Below are 25,366 nucleotides of genomic sequence, written 5' to 3' on the forward strand. Positions count from 1 at the left end.
CAGCGCTCAGGGGTTTATTTCATTGAAAGAAATAAAAGAGTACATAATTATGATTTACACAAGTACAAAAATAACAATCGTAAAAACAACATCACCGATGTGCGTTTCTCTGCCAGTGGAGAAAATGTCAATGTGCCTCTTCCGTTCAACACTGGCAGCTCATTTATTACAGCTCCTCTCAGAGCACATAAGGTCACTCCATTGCGAAGGCAGAGAACAAAATGCATGTCTATCTCTACACAAGATCTTGCACATCATTCAGTATCAGTACCCAAGGAATTGCACATTACGAAGGCATGAAAACAAAAACCAACATTAAAATCGCGTCTTCTGAAGCCAACGCTCCTCCATAAATATTTCCTTGTTGCTAGTTAAATCCACTGTATTTTCTTATAACAGAATCACAGGTTTATGAAGCCAGGAAATGTAATGAAAATTAAAAAGAGTACAGTGTGGAGAAACAGAAAAGAGGAAAAAACACAAGCAATGACATTCTTAGGCCACAATTGTTACAGTACAACATCAAAGGCCAAAACTGTCCTACAAAGAGTGTTCGGAGTCCAGAGGCCTGTGTGTGTGTGTGTGTGTGTGTGTGTGTGTGTGTGTGTGTGTGTGTGTGTGTGTGTGTGTGTGTGTGTGTGTGTGTGTGTGTGTGTGTGTGTGTGTGTGTGTGTGTGTGTGTGTGTGTGTGTGTGTGTCCATGCATGGAGGTCCCAGCATAGCGGGGGTGACGCAAGTCCATCATGGTCCCACGGCATCTGCTTCTACTCAGCCCTGAAACACAGCAAGAGGCGGTCAGCGGAGTAAAGGCCAGCTGTGTTTAGCACAGTGTGTGTGTTACGTCAGTGTCATCACCGGTCACTGCTGACATCAGAGCCGCCATGATTTACTACATAACTCATCAAATTAACAGAATACGGAATATGTGAATCTCAACATTTCCATGTCTCCATTCATCACTATTACATTTTAATAGGTAATATAGGAAATTTAAAGCAAAATACATGTACAAATTTGATTAAAACATAAAATGTCTATGATTTTCTGTCTCTGTTCAGCATAATTATGCTGTGACATTATTTGATATTTCTGGAATCATATTTAAAGGAGCGACAGAGGGACATCTTAGCATTTCATTATGGTTACAGTAGTGGTTACTCTGAAACGGGGGAAAGATCAGTGGCACAAAGCACTAGAATATTGATTGTTAATAATGTAATGTTGTGCAATAACAGCTATAATAATTATTGTTGTTTTGTATTTAATTGTTTACAAAAACATTTAAATGCATAATTATTAATAAACTATTATTAATAAAACATTATTATTCTTATAAATAATTACATTGATAATAATAACAATGCATAATAATAATAAATATTACATATTTAATCGCTTTCGATAACAACAATAATGAACTATTAAATAGTTTATAATAATAATAAATTGTATTATATATTCAAAGTATATAATATATTATTATAACAACGCAAAAATAAGTTGTTGTTTGCATCAAATTATTTATAAGAAATTAAATACATCATAATAATAATAGTAAGAAGTTATCCGTTTATTTATTTGAATAATAATAATAATAATAATACATTTACATATACATTTAAATAACAACAACAATAATAAACCATCTATTCAATTGGTTTATTATTACTATTATAACCATCTATTTAATTGTTTATTATAATCCTAATAATAATACATTTATTATAGTTTTAATAGTATATCATATATTAATATAATTATAGTAATAATAACAACAATGCAAAAATAGTTTGTATCTAATTTTTTATAAATAATTTAATGGATAATATTAATAGTAATAAGTTATCCATTTATTTGACATATGTAATGGTTTTCAATAACAACAACAAAAAATCTATTCAGTTGTTTATAATAATAATAAACAATCTACTCAATTAATAGTATGAAGTATATTAAAATATTTTGTATTTTATTTTATTTTTAAGCAGAAAAGGGGAACAATGCATATTAATGAACATTAAGACAAATGTAAATATGCCAGATTATAGCCTTAGGCTAATTTCCATCTGCAGACCCCCTGGCAGGTAGATGTTACACATAAAAAGAAAGAAAAGAAAAACTATATATAACACAATAAGACAGAGACAGACACACTAATACAACAGTATTAATAGTAATAATAGTAAAAACCATAACGCAAATTTTTTTTTATTTTGTATAATTATTATTTATCAATAATGAAATGGGTAATAATAATAATAGGAGTAATAAATTATCCATTTATTTGTTTGAATAATAATACATTTTATTACATATTTAATTGTTTTCAATAATAATAATAATAATAATAAACTATCTATTCAAACGTTTATAATAATAAACTATCTATCTATCTATCTATCTATCTATCTATCTATCTATCTATCTATCTATCTATCTATCTATCTATCTATCTATCTATCTATCTATCTATCTATCTATCTATCTATCTATCTATCTATCTATCTATCTATCTATCTATATATATATATATATAACAACAACGCAAAATAATTATTTATTCTTCTAGCACAAAATGCAGATTTTCTTTGGAACAGCACATATACAGTTAATGATACAAAACACTATCGGATCCAAAGAGGAACCAAAGTCTGCCAGTAAAGATGATAATAACTCACTTCTATTGATAAAGCTCTCGTCTTCTCCTCCTAACTTGGGTTTGGCTTTTCTGGAGACTTCTGAAGCTGTTATAAGAAAAACATCTGTTACACATGTGTGGACACAATGCTGTACAGTATAATGTGTGAATGAACGCTTTCAGTGTGTTGTTGTGTTGTTCTCAGAAATCATGTTAGTTCACAATACAGTTTTCATTTAAATCATTATCTACAGAGGAGCAGATCTGATAAGAGTGTATGTGATATGATATTCATGTATATTTAGTGATTCATTAGTCACAGAATTTGAATCACAGCGACCTCCATCCCTCTTAAACTTCTCAACACCCTCTTTTTTTGATGCCAAGGACCCCCAAATACTTCTTGCAAGGGACCCCAAACTAGCTAAATATTTTCTTGTATACTGCGTCAGGAAAATAGGAAACATGTTATAATAAAGACATTTTGTTTGTGAAATTAAATCGGTTTTTAGATTATCACTATACTAAATCCAAAACAAAGATTTAAAATATTAAAGGCACAGTGTGTAAGTTTCACCACTAGAGGTCACTTTTTCAAAACGATAACAAAGGCGTAGCTTGATGACACCGTGAATGAGCATGGAATCATGGGAGTTGTCGTCTTCACAGTAAAGTAAAACATCACTCCACATCACTTTCCCAACGTGGCACCGCCCCCACCGTCATTTTTTTATTAGTAATAAAATCATTTAGTTCAGTTAGAGAAGAGACAATTAAAAACTGAACGTGTCTGCTCAATACAGCACGAGCCGAACGAGAGTCACAGAACAAACGCAGCAGGAGTCAGATTTCATTTATCACAAGGTGACGGTAGAAGATTTGGTTTCAACGCGAAATGTAAAAGCGCCTATTTAAGCAAGATTTTCATTATACCGTTTTGTTGTTGTGTTTTTCATTAAGAATAATAGTCTAATGAACCCACCATTTAAGCAACCCCCCAAAAAATATGCTAATTCTAAACCCAAAGCACAATTCACGGCCGCACTGGCGTTCGTTCACGGCCGCACTGTCGTTCGTTCACGGGCGCACTGTCGTTTAGTTTACTGCCGTTCGTTCACAGGCGTACTGCCGTTCGTTTACTGCCGTTCGTTTACTGCCGTTCGTTCACGGCCGCACTGTCGTTCGTTCACGGGCGCACTGTCGTTCGTTCACGGCCGCACTGTCGTTCGTTTACTGCCGTTCGTTCACGGGCGCACTGCCATTCGTTCACGGGCGCACTGTCGTTCGTTCACGGCCGCACTGTCGTTCGTTTACTGCCGTTCGTTCACGGGCGCACTGCCATTCGTTCACGGGCGCACTGTCGTTCGTTCACGGCCGCACTGTCGTTCGTTTACTGCCGTTCGTTCACGGGCGCACTGCCATTCGTTCACGGGCGCACTGTCGTTCGTTCACGGCCGCACTGTCGTTCGTTTACTGCCGTTCGTTCACGGGCGCACTGCCATTCGTTAACGGGCACACTGTCGTTCGTTTACTGCCGTTCGTTCACGGGCGCACTGTCGTTCGTTTACTGCCGTTCGTTCACGGGCGCACTGCCGTTCGTTCACGGGCGCACTGCCGTTCGTTCACGGGCGCACTGTCACGGGCGCACTGTCGTTCGTTTACTGCCGTTCGTTCACGGGCGCACTGTCGTTCGTTTACTGCCGTTCGTTCACGGGCGCACTGCCGTTCGTTCACGGGCGCACTGTCACGGGCGCACTGTCGTTCGTTTACTGCCGTTCGTTCACGGGCGCACTGTCGTTCGTTTACTGCCGTTCGTTCACGGGCGCACTGCCGTTCGTTCACGGGCGCACTGTCACGGGCGCACTGTCGTTCGTTTACTGCCGTTCGTTCACGGGCGCACTGTCGTTCGTTCACGGGCGCACTGTTGTTCGTTCACGGGCGCACTGTCGTTCGTTTACTGACGTTCATTCAGGGGCGCACTGTCGTTCATTTACTGTCGTTTGTTTACTGTCGTTCGTTCACGGCCGCACTGTCATTCATGGTGCATGTCCATTGCCGTGTTTTCAGTTCATTCCTATGGAAGATTTTCATTGAAAACACGCACCGTTATGAATGCCAGAGCGGCGGTGCTCATTTTACTTTCGATTTAGAATTAAAGATTTAAAAGCCCCTGCCGGCAATACCGGTATTAACCAGTGAGAAAAACACATCCCTAATACTAAATACATTTTAGTGTGTGAAAGTTGTTATTACTATGTGCGGTTGCTGCACTGGTTGCACATTGCTAGATCGATATTAGAATATCATATTAATAAAAGCTGGATGACTTAATGGCATGCAATTCATTTTAAAATATGGTGGAGAAAATGATGTATTACTGTTACAACAAATAAAGCTCTCTCGGATTATGCTATGTTAGCCAGAGTTGTGGTATAGTGTTGTCTCTGAGGCGTGGTACAAACCGCGGTAAATCAAGAAAACGAGATTCAAACAATAAGACTAACTGTGTTGAGCTGTTCACTTGTAAAACACAACACTTGTTTTTGGTGTTCCCATGTTTTTTTAAGGCGGATATGACGTCATGACACGCGACGCAACGACACAATAAACATTGTTGAAAACATTTGGAATAATGTACACAAGTCAACAAAATATACAACATCGTTTTAGTGGTTTTAATATCTTACATATTGTGCCTTTAACTGGAATACATATACATATATTTTGAATTTCCACCCACTTTTAGCTTGGAAACCCCTGAGTATTACCTTAATGGCAATGCAGATATAACAGGATTTGTTTGTTTTCCACTAAAAGTTTTACTTGTATTTTGAGCTCAAAAATATTGCTAGTAAATTCCTCATCTGTCCAAGAGGGGACGGTATAAGCCATCTATCTAGAAAGCAGAACTATACACACAGAAATGAGGCCACACACATTTCTACGAGCTAATGTGATCGGATCAAAAACATGAAACCATGAGATCAGAGGAGCGCAGACTGGAGGAGATCAAGCCACCGTAATTAATCACCATTATGATCAGAAATTATGTGAAGAGCAAAGAATCGAGAGTGAGTGGAAGCAGATGGGAGGTGAAGATCTCTAATGACCACCAGTTCATTATTTACTACTGGTGGGCATACTATAACAAACAAAACAGGAAGAGCAAAATTAATAATAAAAAAGCCATTTATGAAGAGCTTAAGGACAGGCAGAATATCTACCATACCTGTGTCTGTTCTTTAAGAAAATCAGGGAGCTGAAATTCACCCTTAAAGACCTGGAAAAACAGAGAGCTGATTTTAGAGGCTGTCACACTGTGCAAACACAGGATCTACAGTCTTTCCACAAAGGGCACCGCTCATTCATTACACAGTTCAAATTTCCAATGTTTTTATTTCCCTACCTGAAGTTATTTTCATCTCTAAAAACATCCTTCTAAACAGCATCAATACAAAAACGTTTTTTATATGCCTCCAGAAAGCGGTAATGGCCAAATGAAAAGTCTGGCGCTGAATGGATAACAGAGTCGTCTTATGTGAACCGCTCTCTCGTGCTGCTTGGAGGATATTGTGTGTCAATTCCCAGGGTGTCTAACTTCACAAAATTCACAAGCTCTATCCAGGGATGAAAGAAAGAGTGAAAGATTGTGAGAGAATGAAAGAGAGCCAGACTGAATGCTGGAATGAGAAGCAGCCAGTGTGTCTGCTCCAGAGAAGACGACAATCTCCAATTAAGACACATCCAGCTGATCTCATTTCCTGGCTTTCTAGGCTTGGGAAATTGAGAACGGGGAGCACGGAGAATCGTGCAAGTGTTTGGGGTGCGTACGTGTGTGCCACAGGGAAGAAGCGCTGACCTGACAGGAAGCTAGACGACTTGGTGATGGAGCCACTATTTGAAAAGCCTTTCTGCTGCGGCAGGTCTAGACTGTGAGAAACCTGAAGCTCGCGCTCTTCACTCCACTGCTGCGGCTGTCAGGTGCTGGAGCTCTGTGAAGGTGCTTTTCTTAGAAACAACCCATTTCATTTGTGCAGGAGCAAAAACTATATGCACGAGAGGCAAAGTGATCAGTCCTGTTTTGCTTTTCCTCATACGTGGAACAAAAAGATGGAATGACAGATAGAAGGACCAAACGAAAGATAGATAGAATGACAGAGAAGGACAGAACAGACATATACATACAGACAGACAGACAGAAAGATAGATAGACAGACAGAAAGATAGATAGACAGACTGAAAGAAAGATAGACAGACAGACAGACAGACAGACAGACAGACAGACAGACAGACAGACAGACAGACAGACAGACAGACAGACAGACAGACAGACAGACAGACAGACAGACAGACAGATAGATAGATAGATAGATAGATAGATAGATAGATAGATAGATAGATAGATAGATAGATAGATAGATAGATAGATAGATAGATAGATAGATAGATAGATAGATAGATAGATAGATAGATAGATAGATAGATAGATAGATAGATAGAGACAGACGATAGAGAGACAGACAGACAATAGATAGACAGACAGACAGAGACAATAGAGAGATAGATACATAGATAGACATCAGTGATGCGCGGGTTGATCCAAAATGAGCGGGTGCCCGCGGCCACCCGCGGTTACCCGCGGTTACGAGTCATCCAAAAATATTTTTAATGATATTCGGGTCACGGTCGGTCGGATCGTCAATAAATCCTTATTTACCTTTTGAATGTTGAGCGTTATTAACTTTTGAATAAATGCTGACGCGGGACAAAATGCCCGATTTCCCAAAACGTTGAACTGAGCAATGCCATTGTACCATTTTAATAGGCTACTTTTAAACGCATTTAAAGTCAGTTTTATGTATTTTCTGAGAGGGGGCGGGATTTTTGTTGGGAAAGTCGGGGGAGAGACGCACACTTCGATTAGACTGGATAAACACATGCAGCATCTTAATTGTTAAGAAAATTAAACGAAATAAATGAATAAATCAAGCCTGTATTACATAACACTAGGCTATATCATACAGCATTCAGAAAAATAACAGTTTGCGCTCCTAAGGGCTTTCACACTTTTCCAAATGTTTTCCAAATGTGGGCTGATGAATTCTTCAAGCCGGGTCGAAACATAAACATCGCGTTCATCAATAATATGCATCTGGAGCTAAAATGGGATGGGCCGCCTCAAGAACTTCCTGCTCTCGCTGCTGCACCTCTGAGCGCACCACGCCAGGGCCTGAAACATTTTCTCAATGGCCCAATGAGCTACGATGAGCATTTACTACTTTTAAAAAATGCGGGTCAGGAAGCGGGTCGGGTACAATATTTTCTTCTTTTTTTTTGCGGTCCGAGTTGCGGGCGGGTTAGTTGAAAACGTCGGTCGGGTGCGGGTTGTTTATACATTGACCCGCGCATCACTGATAGACATACAAGATAGATAGACAGACAGACAGACAGAGAGACAGACAATAGATAGATAGATAGATAGATAGATAGATAGATAGATAGATAGATAGATAGATAGATAGATAGATAGATAGATAGATAGATAGATAGATAGATAGATAGATAGATAGATAGATAGATAGATAGATAGATAGATAGATAGATAGATAGATAGATAGATAGATAGATAGATAGATAGATACAGACAGACAGATGATAGACAGAGACAGACAGACAGATGATAGACAGATACAGACAATAGATGGATAGACAGATACAGACAGAGACAATAGAAAGATAGACAGATACATAGATAGACAGACAGACAAGATAGATAGACAGACAGACAGACAATAGACAGATAGACAGATGATAGATAGACAGAGACAGACAATAGATAGATAGATAGATAGATAGATAGATAGATAGATAGATAGATAGATAGATAGATAGATAGATAGATAGATAGATAGATAGATAGATAGATAGATAGATAGATAGATAGATAGATAGATAGATAGATAGATAGATAGATAGATAGATAGATAGATAGATAGATAGGAGACATACAGAGACAATAGAAAGATAGACAGATAAATAGATAGACAGACAATAGACAGATAGACAGATGATAGATAGACAGAGAGACAGACAATAGATAGATAGATAGATAGATAGATAGATAGATAGATAGATAGATAGATAGATAGATAGATAGATAGATAGATAGATAGATAGATAGATAGACAGACAGACAATGGATAGACGGACAGACGATAGATAGATGGCTAGACAGACGATGATAGATAGATAGACAGACAGACAGATTTTTTTTTACCATTCAGTTCCATTTGATTCATCTCCATTTAGCTCTTTTTGAACACACGTCTTATGTAAATGCCCCCAAAAGTATCTGGGGTCAGGTGACCCTGAAACAGCCTATATATGGCTTCCAAACACAAATGATAACAACTGGTCGATTTCGAAAATATGTTGTTTTGCACATCCCTTTTTCTGAGAGTGTTTGTGTTCCTGGTAGAGGAGAACTGAGTGAATTTGGCTCACTCTCCGCATCACAGCCAGCTGAACTGTGGGATAAGGCTGTTACGCAAGACTTCAGACCCAATTAGAGAGAGGAGTCTCCGGGCTGCTGGTTAAAGAGAGCTGGTATCACTGGTGGGTCAAGAGGCGGGGGTTCTGCCGGTGGGTGTAGAAGGAAGCGAGTTCGGTTGGGGTTCGTTTGATTCATGTTGGCTAGCCAAGCTTGCGGTTTGGAGCCTGAGTGGAATTCATTGCAATGAGAAAGGCGCGCATTTTTTCCATTTCCCTGGGTTACATTTTGTAACGATCTATCACTCATCCCAGGCTGTTACCCACACTAAATCCTGTCACTTTTGCGTTAGAGGTGGGAATTCATAAGTCAAATCACCATGGCTGGAGACAAACACAATCAGAGTTATATAAAAAAATGTCCTGGCTCTTCCCAGCTTTATAATGGCAGTGAATGGGGGTTGATTTTGAAGCTCAAAAAAGTGCATCCATCCATGCTCCACACCACTCCAGAGGGTTAATAAAGGCCTTCTGAAGCAAAGTAATGGGTTTTTGTAAGAAAAATATCTATATTTAAAACTTTTTAACTAAAAAAAACTAGCTTCCAGTAGCTGCCGCTGATCCCGAGAGAGCGCCTGTTAACTAAATGTACAGTATGAAGCAGCTTCACAAACAGAACCCTCATCCCTCCCTCGAACTTTGTAACAAATCCTTCCCTCACGGGTCAAAATGACCCGAAGCCCTAAAATTATACTTTTTTTTGTCCTTTTAATGCAATTTATTTGGAGATTTCTGGTTATTTGTTTATTTTATTTACCTTTAAATTATTAGATTATATCAATAAATAATAATTTAAGCACATTCTTTCAACTTAAATTCAAAATATCTCACAATTTCATGTATAACCCTTTAAATCAAGCTCAAAATATATAAATTAGGTGTCTTTGTTGACCTCTTATGGGGGAAAAAAAATATATATAACATGATATTTCATAACTCTTGCCATTGGAGTTAACTCTATATGGAGCACACAACACAAGCTGTTCCGCTGGGTCCTAAAGCCAACTCGTCTTCAGTGTGCATTCAGATACACATGTAGACATTATACAATCCTTTTCTGGTAAAGTTTTAGCATTTTTAGTTTGAATTTTGAGCATTTTTAGGTTTTTCTATGTGTACTGAAGCATTACTCGCATTCCATTAATTCCTAAAGGGACCCGCGAGGGAAGGATTTGTTACTTTTTTTTAATTTCTAGCACAAAACTACTAAAATCCAGTCATTTTTGTGTGTATTCGTGGTTCAAGTGTGACAAAAGTCTTAGGGTCTTGGACCACTCTGATGAAAACGAAATTTTTTGTTATGAATTTCGGGTCAAAATGACCAGAGGGAAGGATGAGACACACATTATTGTTATATATGCGTTACAAACATTTCAAACGCGATAAAAGTGTTAGCCTGGTCCTACTCTCCATTGACAAGCGTTAACTTCCTCTAAGGCGGGTACTCTGTTGAAGTTTAAAACTATTGGATCTGCCATAACCAATCGCTAATGTTTGGTCGTGACGCATGTCATCTCAAACTAGCGCACGACATCAACGTCATCATTCTCAGCCACTCCCTCTGTTCCGGTTAAAATTTGACTGGAGAAAACCAGAGAATATACCGCAATCCTAGATGGACTACTGAAGGAAAATGAAAATTGACCAGAAGTACGTAGGAGGGCGGAGCCAGGCTATAAAAGTGTAGCTACTGGGACAAATCATCTTTTGAAAGTATCCATCGTTACGCCAGGAGGTGGCGACATTGAATCCTTACTTTTAAAGATGTATTCACAAATGCTGATTCATCCAAAAACTAAACAAGTCTTTATGAATGAGACATTGCATCCATTCAAATCATTTTTTTAATTAGTTCATTCATATTAATATATTTTTTAAATAGCTTAAAGCAAATGAACATGTTGTCAGAACCTCTAGTTTGCATGTTAGCTATTTTTGGGGGTTTTTCTTCTGAATTGTGGGAGAATCGCAATCTCCATTTTACACACAAAAAAAATGTCAGAATCGTGCTCTAATATTATCTTACCCCGTCCACTAACACTCCTTCATATCTCCACAACAACAAGCGTCTGACAAGCAGGGATATGTTGGCTGCAATGACGTATCTGGTTCTGAATGTTGGCTATAACAGCAGTAACACGCAAAATGAGACAACTAAGACCTCGCATGACATTTGTTTGGCCCGCTACCACGGTTAAGTACATTTTTCATCGCTGAAGTAACAGGACACACTTCTTCAAGCAAAAGCTGTTAGCATAGAGAATAATTTGACAAACCGAGGGCGTGTGCGACTGAGACCTTCATATGGGCAAATTCTTCAGATCCTGAGCTCCGGGAGGCGGCAGTGGAAAAACTGGCTGTGCGGCCCAGCAGGGGAATTCTCTACTGGAATGTTTACATTCAGCCCTCCTGTAGCTATCAGCACGGACTGCTTACTGAACAGTAGGTTTAACTGCTATAAATACATGGAGCACGAAAATTAATCATCGGAATTATGTAATAATTGGCCAGTACAAAAAAAAGGGACAAAAATACTATGCAGAAGATAAAAAAAAAATACCTTATGTTGTTTTAAGACCCATATGTCTAGCTGTAAAACTAAAAAAAGAGCCATAAAAGTAGTCCATATGATTTCTTCACTATATTACAACCCCGTTGAAGTCTTTTGATAGCTTTATGTTAGGAACAGATCACCTAACAGGACATTATGCCTTTAAAAAAAATAAAAAAAATAAATAAATCTATGCTTTTATTCAGCAAGGACACATCAACTCTTTCCCCGCCAGCGCTTTAAAAAAAAAGTTGCCAGCCACTGCCAGGGTTTTTGATCATTTTCACAAAAATGTAATGGCCCATAGAATATTTTGTTAATAAATGTATTAAAGTTTAATAAAAAAAAGCAACATTTTGACAAAAAGGTGAGAAAAATCAAGTTTTTGTCAAAGACTACATCCAGATCAAATTCAGAATGATGATCAAACACAGATGGAGTAGATTGAGTCCATCAACACCTCTAATGCTTGCACAGTCCTAGAGCTCGTCCTGGGCCGACATTTCATTCAGTAACATTAGATAGTTTTGATTTATATGATGTTTAATGTTGATGATCACGTTATTTTACATATGCATCTGCTGCTATATACGATCGCTTGTTTTTTTCGCATCTTCCTCGCCTGTGTTTTGTTCAGGAGATTCTGTACTCATTCAGAAGATGCGTAATAGTGCCCCTCAATTAGAATGCTCCTCAAATTCAATATATCACAGTAAAAATACATCTGTATAATTTCTCATATTTATATTGTATGATATAGTTAAGCAATATCAAACGAGTAACGATTTCAATATCACACGAATGATGTTTCTGTCCCGGATAGCACGAATGCAAACATCATATTGATTTTATACAACAGTTCAATAAATAAGTTAATATTGTGTTATATTTTAGACACAATATTGTTGGTTTTGTTATGGTCTCAATTTTGCCAACACAAATATTACCTATAAAGCAAGAGCAGAACTGTTGTGAGTTTCCAGCAGTAGTTCCTCAGCAGTATTTCATTTCTGAATGAATCCGCGATTTAAGCGAATTTCCCTGCTCCCATGGCTCCTGGAGGTGGTGCTCAACACATGAATGAGGGAAGTGTGAACATATGTTAACTAGCCTAAGAAAAAGAGGTTTTTAACAGGATGGCGGACAGCAGTGTGAGTACAATGCCCCTGCCATGTTTAAATCCAAAGTCTTTTAATCTTTTCACAGGCATTTTGTTTTCATAGTTAGACGGACATCGTTATGTATCGTCTAGCAATATTGATTATCGGAGAATTGCTGTATTGTGATATTATTGGAATCATGAGCCATGTATCGTGAAGTGTGATTCCCACCCCTACTTTAAACTACACCTTGATTTGAAGATTTGCACCAAAAGAGGTGGTAATCGCAAGGGAAATTGTCTTTCCTTTCCCCTTATGTACAGAAATGTGTAAAGAGCTCATAGTGTAATAGCTAAGACACAGTAGGGTGGTCTGGTTAATCCCTAATGTGCTTCAAATGAGAGGTGGCGAGCAAGGGATGTTGACAGATATGTGCAGCTCACTGTGTCTCAGCCTCGGGTAGATCTCTAGGGGTGCTCCGATTGATCAGCTACCGTTCGCCTTTGGGCCGATAATCGTTTTGGGAAGTTTGATCGGCGGTCTCTATAAAGGCAGATCTCATGCTGAGGACGCATAAAGACGTGGCTGCCGTGAGAGACATGGCATGACATACAGCGGCGACGTCTCAATCTCTGTTTGGTGCATGTAAAATAATTATAATGCTGAAGGTGAGGTACAATTCATATTTCTTTATGAAATAACTTAATTTTAAATTAAATAACGTAATTTGAAGACTTTCTGTGAGACGTCATTTCACAAACAGCGTGAGTGAATCACCACACGCACTATAAGAGCTGCACACTACACAGTTGACACAGGATTTGTCACTTGCACAATCGTCACTAAATCGCAACTAAACTTTATCATTTCCAAGTCTTGCCAGTGTTTAAAACACTCAGCGCTGTGCACACTCGGAACGCACACACATAAGGCCGCCACACAAACAACAAATTGCTCTTAAATGGTCAAATACACAAATGTATGTTCGAAATGACCGTCTTGACGAGTATGCGTGTAATCAGTCGGTTGTGTCTTATGTGAACGTAAAAAGTAGAGAAAGTTAAAGTGAAAATTCCCCCCATTTTTAAAAACGACATTTAGGCCCTAAATGAAGGTCTGTAAAAATCCTGATTGGAGCATCCCTATAAATAATTATACAAATAGATCGATATCGGAAGATACTACTTCCTGTGATTAATGATCAGTGATTGGCTCCAAAAATCCTGACCGGATTTACTGATCTCCCAGAACCAGCACATCCAGAATCACCTGCTGTAGCCTCTGACGACAGGCGCACTGGAGCGTGGCAGAAAGCTCCAAAGAGCTGGTGCACAGTGTTCCACATTACAGAAATAGCAAAAGCGATTCATCAAAGATGAAATAAACTGTGGAAGGACAGTCATACACCAACAGCTCTTCTAATGCAAGACGACACTGTTGACTCAATGTGTTAACACACACATCAGACGCAGAGTGTTTTACCCCAATACCATGACTCATGACTCTTTCACACCTATATGGACATTTAACACTATTGCACACCGTATCAACTCCGGGTAAAACATTATAATAGCTTGAAGGGTAAGTTCACCCAAAAATGAAAATTAGCACATGATTTACTCATCCTCAAGTCATCCTAGGTGTATATGACTTTCTTCTTTCAGACGAGTTATATTAAAAAAGTCCTGGCTCTTCCAAGCTTTATAATGGCAGTGAATTGTTGTGTCATTTGTGAAGTCCATAAAAGTGCATCTATTCATCATATAACTGCTCCACACGGCTCAAGGGGGTTAATAAACTGTGGAAGGACAGTCATACACCAACAGCTCACAAGCTTTCTGAAGCGAAGTGGCGCATTTGTGTAAGAAAAATGTCCATATTTAAAACTTTATAGGCTAAAATAGCTAGCTTCCGGCGGTCAGTGGTATATGAGTCGATTTACGGCGAAAGAGTAACCCCTTGACCCTTGACGTATGCGTATTGACGAACGCAGAAGCGCAGAGGATAGAGCAAAACAAAACACTGCTCGAGAATTTTTTAAGAGAAATGGCAGAGGATTTCGATATAAGAGAAGAGGAGCTTGAGTTTGTTGCCCAGCACTATCCGCGAGAGGCTTCAAACTTGCAATGCTCCAGTACATCACATCAGGGGGTTATTCTTTTAGCGCAAGTCGACTTGTGTACCGCTGACCACCGGAAGTTAGTTATTTTAATCTATAAATTTTTAAATATGGATATTTTTCTTACACAAATGCACCACTTTGCTTCAGAAGGCCTTTATTAACCTCCTGGAGCCGTGTGGAGCAGTTACATGATGAATAGATGCACTTTTATGGACTTCAAAAATGACTCAACAATCCCTGCCATTATAAAGCTGGGATTAGCCAGGACATTTTTAATATAACTCCGATTTTATTAGTCTGAAAGAAGAATGTCATATACACCTTGGATGACTTGAGGGTGAGTAAATCATGGGATAGTTCATTTTTGGGTGAACTATCACTCGAAGTATTAAGCCAACTCACTAACTAACCCTAACTCACCAACCATAATCCACACCATTTGTGCAACGAACATGATAACCAGACAATCTAGTTCTTGCTATACAAGTTATATAAAGTGTCACACAAAACCGAATCAAACCACATGATCTCCTTTTCTGGTCAACAAACTCCCATGTTTGGTATGTTGCTGCCAAGCCTCCAGTACAACTAAACACAAGCACTTCCACATGACGCCACTAGCAGCGCAGTTGAGACCGACTTATTGATCTTAATATCAATTTCCCAACATGAATCATGACAAAGCTGCAAAGTCACTTAATAGGTATCGATTGTGGCTTTGGACAGGATTCAAAATGTACTAATTCACAGGAGACCGATGACAGACAATTAAAGGGTGGAAAAGCAAAAGACTGTCACTTACTCTCTCCATTCTGCAATGTATAGAAGCTTTTGTGAAGTGCAACAATATGGGCCAGGAAGAGTCAATCTGTTGTTTAAAAAACACTGAAACTAACAGATGTGTTGATAAGATAATATCACTGAAACTCGGGCAACTATATACACATCCGTCCTCATGTTACCGGTGTCCTACTTAGTTTAGGTGGATCATGTTGAATCTGCATAAACAAACCAGATGAAGGTAAGATTAGCAAAATACACCACCACCTTTACAGCGAAGATGATGCATGAGATAGCTATACAGGGATTCCATGACAATAATGTTTTATTGCATTTAGTGCATGTCTATTTCTTCAACAGCTGTATAATTTCTTGTTTACTCATGACATGAGGGCACAGGTCAAGAATGCCATGACCTGGTAAAAATGTCAACAGGACCAAAATTCATGGCTACAGTAGACACAGTATGACCATTTGAACACTCAAAAGTGCTCGTTCTACCTTGCAAGCATTGAATTACACTAATCTGTTTATTTTTCACCAAATGGTAAGCAACTGGACATGTGATAGTGCTACCTTCATTATGCCAAATTATTCTGGAGTGCAGATCAATATTACCATCTAAAGCAACAATACTTAATTGCAGAAATAGTGCATTCCTGCCACAAGAAATTAGGTCCGAGTTTAATTACCACAGGACACAGGCATTGAAAAAGAGCAATGATGTTCAGAATGGATGTCATAGCTTTTGGGTTGTAAAAATGCTGTAGTTTTAACAACCTGTTACTGATGTTTTATAGCAGAAAATGGGTTCTTAAAGGGATGGTTCATCCAAAATGAAAATTGTCATTGTGTAATGATGCTTTTTTTTGTCTATAGAAATGGAAATCAATAGGGTGCGGTGTTGTTTTAAACCCAACTGACTTGCAATCTATAGACAGAAACAGAAACAGAAACATTATTCAAAATATCTTGTTATATTCCACAGAAGACAAAGTCATACACTCAGGTTCAATGGGGATCAATACAGAACTGTAGGGTTCAGTTTGATAAAGAACCCTGTATGCCAAAAACTTTCTATTTAAAGGAACACGGCACTATTTTTGAAAATAATAGTGTTATAAAATAAACTAGAGTTAAAATAAAACTAGATATTAAAAAATATTAGATATTACTAAAATAACTAGAGTTAAACAGTTGAGTTTTACCGTTTCCGAATCCATTCAGCCGATCTCCAGATCTGGTGGTAGCACTTTTAGCATAGCTTAGCATAGATAATTGAATCCGATTAGACCATTAGCATCTCGCTCAAAAATGACAGAAGAGTTTAAATTTATATGTATTAATCTCCAAAATATACCAATAGTTCATCATGTCATTCCAAACCTGTACACTCTTAGGGTTACACAATAACAATGTACTAAAAACGTAAGAGTATTCCTGCGCAATAATCAAGGAACTTTGCTGTCCTACCATGAGTGCAGCGGTGCAATGATATTACACAGCGCCTGAAATGGTACGGCAGCAACGTTCCTTAATTATTACTTTTAAGTTTTTAGTACATTTGTTGTTGTGTAACCCTAAGAGTGTACAGGTTTGGAATGACATTATGAACTATTGGTATATTTTGGAGATTAATAAATGTAAATGTAATGTAAATGAACTATCTCTTTAAAGACTATCTCTTAACAAACAGGAATTTTGGAGCTCTTCGCTTTTTAAAAATATTACATAATACATTTACATAAGTACTTTGTGAGTACACTAGCATTTAGATGCCTTCAAATCGAAGACTATTCTTAATTTGATTTCATCAGGGACTTTATGAAAACAATACAGTGGTGGTAAAATGCAAAGAAAGCAATTTAATACTGTAACCAACACAAATAGCTGGTTTGCCTCGAATCCGCCTCAAAACAAGCAAGACAAATTCATGACATGTTAAGGCAGAGCAGCTGCAAAAGCCATCAGAGCTCAGCAGACCGCCATGTGCTGGAGTTGAGGTCTCTTCTACAGACCAGCACCGTGACTGTGCAACACTGCAGCTTTTTCTCTGATGAGCTGGAGTCTTGCAGTTCGCCTCTGTTACCAAGGAAACCTCCTTATTGAGAGGCTTGCGACTTCAAAGCCATTTCTACAGCTACCCAGATACTGTACAGAAATGGCAGGACGACTTGCATGCAGAGCTTACAGCAAGGACACCATGTGAAGAATTCATCAAAAACACAGACGGTCGCTGTGAGAAAATGTTTTCGTGTAATCCACAAGCCCAAATGCTCCTCTTACACTGAAGCGTTTCTCATTTTGAAGCAATGCAGGCAGTTGTTTTACATGCAAATGTTTGCAATAGGATGCGCATTTTGTGATTTTGTAGTCGAGTGCTCTGACACTTAGAACCAGCAATTGATTTATTGGAAATTAAAACTTTCTAATTTCTTTTATGTTTAAAGATATTTAAAAAAAAATTGCATTTCACATGCTTATTCAGAAAAAATGAGTTGATACATGGTGAAAGTCAGAGCCTTTTTGCATATGTTTGCTTATACCGATCTGGCAAGTGACAGTTTCTTGTGCACTTCTCACTTTCTTTTCACAATATAAGCAGATCCTCATCCGGTGGGATGCATGACTCTAACGAGAACTAAATATACCAATACGAATCACAATAATGCCACACTTGGATGCTCCTGTGGGTACAAACCATCACCACTCGTCACTTCAATACTGTATCCACAATGGCACCTGCTCCATTCTGCTGTGCCCATGAGATTTAGGTGAGAGATTCAATGTGAAAGCACATTTCATTGTGGCCTACGGCAGTAAAGAAATCAATTTGCAAGGAATTCGAGTGGTGAGGTAAGTAGCAATGATATGATGCTCATGTTTTGTCTGGATCTATTCATTTATTTTAAGGCAAGGTATAGGTTTGCTTGTAAAATGTCATGTTGTGCGACTTCTCAAAATCTTAATATGCATGAAATATTTTTAGGGCTGTCAAACGATCGCATCCAAAATAAAAGTTTGTGTTAACACAATATATGTGTTTGTACTGTGTATAATTATTATGTAAATACACACACATTCATGTATATATTTAAGAAATATTTGCATGCATATACTGTATATACATTTATATAATTTATATTATATATACATATTTTATAAATAAATATCATATTTTTTTCTTAAATGTATACATGAATGTGTTTGTATTTATATATAAATAATAATTATACACAGACACAGTACACAGTACACACACATATATTATGTAAACACAAACTTTTATTTTGGATGCGATTAATCTTTTGACAGCCCTAAATATTTTATGATATTTGTGAAACATTTTACCATTTAATATACACTACTGTTCAAATGTTTGGGGTCAGTAAGGTCAGTTTTTTTATGTTATAACTTTTTTATTCCATAAGGACACATTAAATTGATCAAAAGTGACATAAAAAAGGACATTTATAATGTTACAAAAGATTTTTATTCCAAATACTATACTATTGATCAAATAATCTTAGAATCATGGTTTACACAATTATTATGACAAGTTGCAACTTGCAACTTCTTTCAACATTGATATTAATAAGAAATGTTTCTTAAGTAGCAAATCATCATATTAGAATGATTTCTGAAGGATCATGTGACGCTGAAGACTGGCGTAATGATGCTGAATATTCAGCTTTGATCACAGAAATAAATTATGTTTTAAAGTATATTAAAATAGAAAATGGTAACTTTAAATTGGACTAACTTTTTTTTTACTGTAATACATGAAGACTTTAAAATATCTTACCGAACCCAAAATTAATAATGATTAAAATGAAAATGTAATCAAATAACAAATATCTTATTACTTTTAGCTGATGGTTACACTACATTAGTTATTAAGTTGAAACGTTTCTTCAAAATGATATAACAGTTTTTCCAAAATTGTATGAAACCAACATGTATGTCCTCAGAGTATTTCAAGGGACATATGGACCCTCTTATTGGTCACTGACCCACATGCTTAGTTTGCACTGATTTCAGCACACCACCTGAGAATTCAACACGAGCAAATTAGAGGCCTATTGGCCTATTCTGACAGCACCGCAATACTTCAAGCACAGAGAAACCCTGAGTTTAATGGATGTTAAAACGAGTCGAAATAAAACGGCTCATATTCTTTGCCCTCTGAAGCTCAGCTTGCTTCTCAGACTTCAAAAATAGAGTCGCACCACAGTTCACAAATTTTACTGCGCTCACTCTGTGTTACGGTCTGTCTGCATTGCACACCTTGTGAGCAGATCTTAGATCTTCGCTGTTGTGTGTGTGTCGTACTTCATGTCGAAGGAGGGAAGGGGGGAGGCTTAACGACTGATCCATGCAGCTGTGTTTGATCCAGGGGAAATACACATTAATGCACAGCAGATGTGCTTCTCCCTATGTCTCTCTCTCTCACACACCCACACACACACACACACACAGCCTCGAGTCAGAACGATGGATCTGGCTGTTGAAGGAGAGGGACTAAACAATAGCTTTTCAAAAGAATGCTGAATGAAATCTGGACTGCTTCATGGGGCACAAGCATGAACAAAACCAGCCAAACTATGCGTTAGCACACAAACAAACAAATAAAAGATGAAATACAAAACAATTACAAACAAACAGCACACTCCTGTGCCCAGTTTTAAAAGCCCCCCAACCCTCCATTTCAGAGTGAAACATTAAACATTCAAGATTTTGTGTGTGAAGAAAACTTTTTTAGCGTTACAGAATTTGTTAGTCGAATAATGCTCCTTTTCAAAGAAAACAGGGCTTTGAAGATCACAGTGTTTCTGTGAGAAGAACAGCATGAGTTTTACTCAACAAGAGAAACATATGGAACTGACAGAGATTGGCGCCAATTGAATCGCTATGAATGCCCAAAAAAAACAGCAATTGCTCAACTAAAAGGAATCTTCTCTGTGTGGGAAAGAGGGAACAACTGTCATGGCAAGCAGAGCGCAACTGCAGAATAGTTCAAGGTTGACAACCGCTTCAGATTGTCATCGCGAGGATGGAGTATTAAAGGGACAGTTCACCCGAAAACTCATCCTCATGTTGTTCCAAACCTGGATGACTTAATTTCTTCTGTGGAACAGAAAAGACGACATTTTGAAGGATGTTTTTTGCCAATGTAATGAAAAAAATCAATGGGGTCCAATATAGGGCTGAAATGATTAGTTGACATTATCGACAAAAATACAAATATTTTTGTTGTCTTTTGATCTCATATGACCTATTTGAAGGGCCTGCAATAATGCGGTTTGGCCAGTGGGGTACTGTAGCACAAAACTGTAATGAAGCCCTCCTGAATCCAAGCCAACAGAAGAAGACATAGCGAGTCGAAGTGCAAGCGAAGCCGAACCCGTAGATTGCGGAAGTTTAGCATAACTACAAAAAAATGCTGTCAATTGGGTACGGCAGGGTTTGGCGGCTGCCATACCTTGCCTGCCTGTCAGGTAGTAGGGCCTATATTCTTATATTTTATATTTATATTATCACATATAACATGTAATTTGTAATTGTTTAATAAAAGAGAAAGCAAGCGAGTTAAAGCGATTTAGTTGGAATCGTGACGCAAGTTCAACAGCACTGCAAATGTGCCTACAACGTGATTTTGTAACGGTGAGTATTGTAGCCAATCATAGTTACTTCTGTTGAAAATAATGACCAATCAGAGATGTTGAAGTTACCGGTAAGGAGAATCTGAGCGAAATGTTACTAAGTTTCCTAACTCAATAAGAACTTTGTGGCTTTTCCTACAAATGTATGTAGGTACTAAAGTGACCATTTTTTTTTAAACCCTATAATAGTGTTGATGATGTCTAAAAATATATTTGCCAATAAGTGCTCCTCTGATTCCATCTACTGGTTATAGTGGTATTTTTTTGTTTTAAATAAAGGTTTTTGCATCGCGATTCTTACTATCAAAGCTATAGGCCTTATGTAATTAATCTTTGGACAAACCACACACATACATTGTATTTTAAGGGGGCTGTCATGTTGTGCGAGTTAGATATGATGACGTCATCCTCAATAAACCCATCTCCGGCATGATGACGCCGATCTTTCGAATATTTCGATCTAATATGACTTCTGACCTGTAAAGTTGCCAGAATAATAATCAATTGGCCAGAGGAGAACTGGCACCCTGACTGAGCCTGGTTTCTCCCAAGGTTTATTTTTCTCCATTAGGCCACCTGATGGAGTTTTAGTTCCTTGCCACTGTCGCCTTTGGCTTGGCTTGCTCAGTTGGGGACACTACATTTTCAAATAAATATCTAAATAAATTTGATTACTAAACTAAATTAAATACATCAACTAAATTACTTATCTGCCCACATTGTCACTGTATGATAATTGAAATGAGCTAGATGACATCACCGTTTTCTCCAGAGCGGCTGTACAGCTGAATCAAATTTGTTGAATTATTTTCCTGTTTAACACTGTGAAGCTGCTTTGAAACAATCAGCATTGTTAAAAGTGCTATAAATAAAGTTGACTTGACTTGACGTCATCAGAGTTTGCCATACCTTGGCTTTTGGTGAATTGACACCACTGCCGCCAACTCTCACTCATTCAAACTCGCGCAATTGACACAGTTCTCACGCCACAATTTTCTCACGCAGTGAAAGATACATCGCAGAGCAAAGAGGACACAGACAATGCACCGAAAGATAAGAGTCTCAGCTTTTCAATTTTACTACGGAATTCAAACAATACATGTGGTTTTGGCATTGTTTAACACAGTACCACTCATTGTAACAGTTAGACTCTGAGGAGGAAAGAAAACCTGAAGGAGAATCTATTCAGTTGGCTCGAAATTCATTAAAAATAAATTTTCAAAAGTGATTTCCTTGTTTAATTATTGGTTAAAATAGGTATAACTCAATATTTTAACTAAGAGCAAAAGTGGAATAATCAATCAAAGCATACTGATTAATCAGCGAAATAATCAACGATTAATCGATTAATCGTTCCAATAAACGTATTGATTTATAAATGATCAAAAGAATCGTTTGTGCCAGCCCTAGTCCAATGTTGTTTAATTGTATTGACAAAAACACGGGGACATTTTTATCTAAAATGAAATGAAGGTTGAATATATAGTTACAATTTCATTTTTGTGTGAGACATCCCTTTAAAAAACATTTCGCATTGGATTTTCGAGACGTTCCGACCACAATCACATTCCTACAGCAAAGCAAAGGGCAACCGGGATGAAGATGTGGCCAGAAACATTGCCCAGCCATGTCAATGCCACTGATCATTTTCCAAGGATAGGAATCTGACACAGCTTTTCCCCTCAAACCCTTCGACACACTGATAGAGCTCGACAGGGGCCTCTTCCAGACCTCGGAGGGGGGAAAAAAACAACACACTCTTCACCGTGACTGTGGTTCACTGCTCAAGTAGCATAAAAATGCTTTCCACTACAGTCAGCACTCCATCAAGTCATGCAATTTTCCTAAGTTTTGTGTTGTTTCAAGTTTTGTGTTGTTTCAACATGGAAAAAGACTAATATAGTGAAGATTTATATTGGCCTTGTCATAGTGAATGACAAGACCGCCTAGCCCACATTGAGTGGCAGTGTATCCATTATTCATTATGGCAAGTGGACAGGGCTACAACCAGAAATGTTTCCCTCAGGCACAACTGTAAAATCACAGTACCTCAAAACCTGTCTGCTCAAGGAACACAAAGAGCCTGGAGCCATTTTTAACAATCTTAAAGACTCTTACGGAGTATTAAACACATTCTATATTCTTTCTCCCCCATAGTTTAGCATATGATTTCATCATTAACCACTGTAAATGGATAGCAGCTGTGAGGGAGTGTGGTGTAACACTGCTGATGTAAGAACTAAGCCCAAGTTCTCTTTACTAAAACTAGACTTCCACTCAGAGCGAGAAGAAAGGGTCACTCCTGAGGTATTATTTCCGTCATGTGTATGATTCTGCGCTATTGATGATAAAGTAATGTTAGTAGCTACAACTCTAAATTAGCTTAGTAAAGAAGACAGAGACGGCAAAGATAGTTCTTTACACGCAATATATCCATTCTATAAAGAAATTATGCATAATGAAGTGAAAGTGAAATTAATATAAAATAATGCTAATGACCGAACAGTTGGTCAATTGACAAGCTCGGCTCGTAATAGAATGTACACGTATTAAGGTTCGACAGCAGTAAGCTGGGTCTATATCCAGCAGTGAACCATGAATCATTAGCAATCAATAAACTCAGAGAAAGGATGATGACAAAATGGATTCAATAGTGTCAATCAATGTTTGGTTCTTTGTAAAGAACACCCACTTCATCTTCATATTTTACGTCTCTCAAACACAACTCTGATAGCATAAAACAAAAAGGCCAATATTTAACTGTACGCATCCTTAATTTAAAGTGATCATGAACTTAGAAATCACATATTCCTTGAGCTTTTGACATATAAGAGGTCATTCTACTATAAGAATATCCTGCATGTTTCACAACTCAAAACTGTCTTGTTAGTCCGAAAAACTACTTTTATTGAAACCAAGCCCAGAGAACGTCTCGTTGTGGAATCTATGAGGTGAAAGACCACCTCTGCAAAAGAAAAACAACACCTATCTCTTCTTTGCAACTTTGGCCCCACCCACTGGTGTGTTAGTGAGATGACGAGGAGAGAAGTGGATCAGGATACAGGATTACAAATAACTTTACCTTCCACAGGATCATAATGCTAGGAATGTGCTTATTTATTTTCAACAATGTGAATGTCTCAGTTGAGCATTATTTTTTTGTAGGGGTGTAACGGTACACGTATTCGTACCGAACCGTTTCGGTACAGAGCTTTCGGTTCGGTGCGTGTGTGTACCGAACGGTTACGAATGCAATCTTTAACAGTCAGCTTGTTTTAAGCGCGGAACACACTTAAATCCTAGTTCCACTCGAACATATTAAGTATTCAGTCCATTTTATCACGAAAATTCAAATGATAAATGCCGTTTTGATGCTCTTTTATGTGACGACTGATCACTGTATAGGCGCGTCAATTCAAGCGGCCGAGTGAACGCGATCACCTCTTCCAGAAGAATAAACATGAATTAATATCTTAAGCTATGTTGAGGATAACACTTACTGAGACGTATCATATGTCGTGTAATCGCTCAATCAGTGTTTCAATCGCGGAAAGACGTCAAACAGCTTGTAAACAATCATTTACCTCAGAGTCAGAAGTCCTTCAGTGTCCACAGCTGTTAATTCACAAGAGAAATAAACTCTTTCACTAAATATATGCACTATATACATATATTAATTCTACTTAACCTGTTAGTGATGTCTTGATTATTTAATGCTATGGTTAGATAAATATGTCATGAAAATGACAGTCACTAAGATTATATTTCAACAACGAATTGGAAAACATGAAAAACATGAAAACAAAAAAAAACATGTTTGCACACAATGTGTTATTTGAGTGTTGATTATCCTATAACTAAACATGAATATCAGCTGAATATAGGCTCATAGTTTGGGCTCTGTTGTTAACATTTAATATTATAGTAATAATGAGCAAGTAAGGGCTCCCTATATAGTTTACA

The 25,366-nt window shown here is 37.8% G+C and overlaps 1 protein-coding gene across 2 annotated transcripts in view; it reads right to left on the reverse strand.

Moving 5' to 3' along the window:
- tpst1 (tyrosylprotein sulfotransferase 1) overlaps positions 1-25,366 on the reverse strand; it is a 63,482-nt gene continuing 38,116 nt past the window's right edge. The window contains exons 4-6 of one of the 2 annotated variants that reach the window (XM_079822667.1): positions 5,868-5,918; positions 2,679-2,744; positions 1-774 (exon numbers count right to left, since the gene is read on the reverse strand). In XM_079822667.1, the coding sequence (XP_079678793.1) occupies positions 2,709-2,744; positions 5,868-5,918 (87 nt within the window). In that variant the 3' untranslated portion in view covers positions 1-774; positions 2,679-2,708. The remainder of the gene's footprint in view (positions 775-2,678; positions 2,745-5,867; positions 5,919-25,366) is intronic. The other variant, XM_079822668.1, reaches the window with a different exon arrangement.

Source organism: Gobio gobio, assembly GCF_949357685.1.
Source record: "Gobio gobio genome assembly, chromosome: 8".
Classification (NCBI taxonomy): domain Eukaryota; kingdom Metazoa; phylum Chordata; class Actinopteri; order Cypriniformes; family Gobionidae; genus Gobio; species Gobio gobio.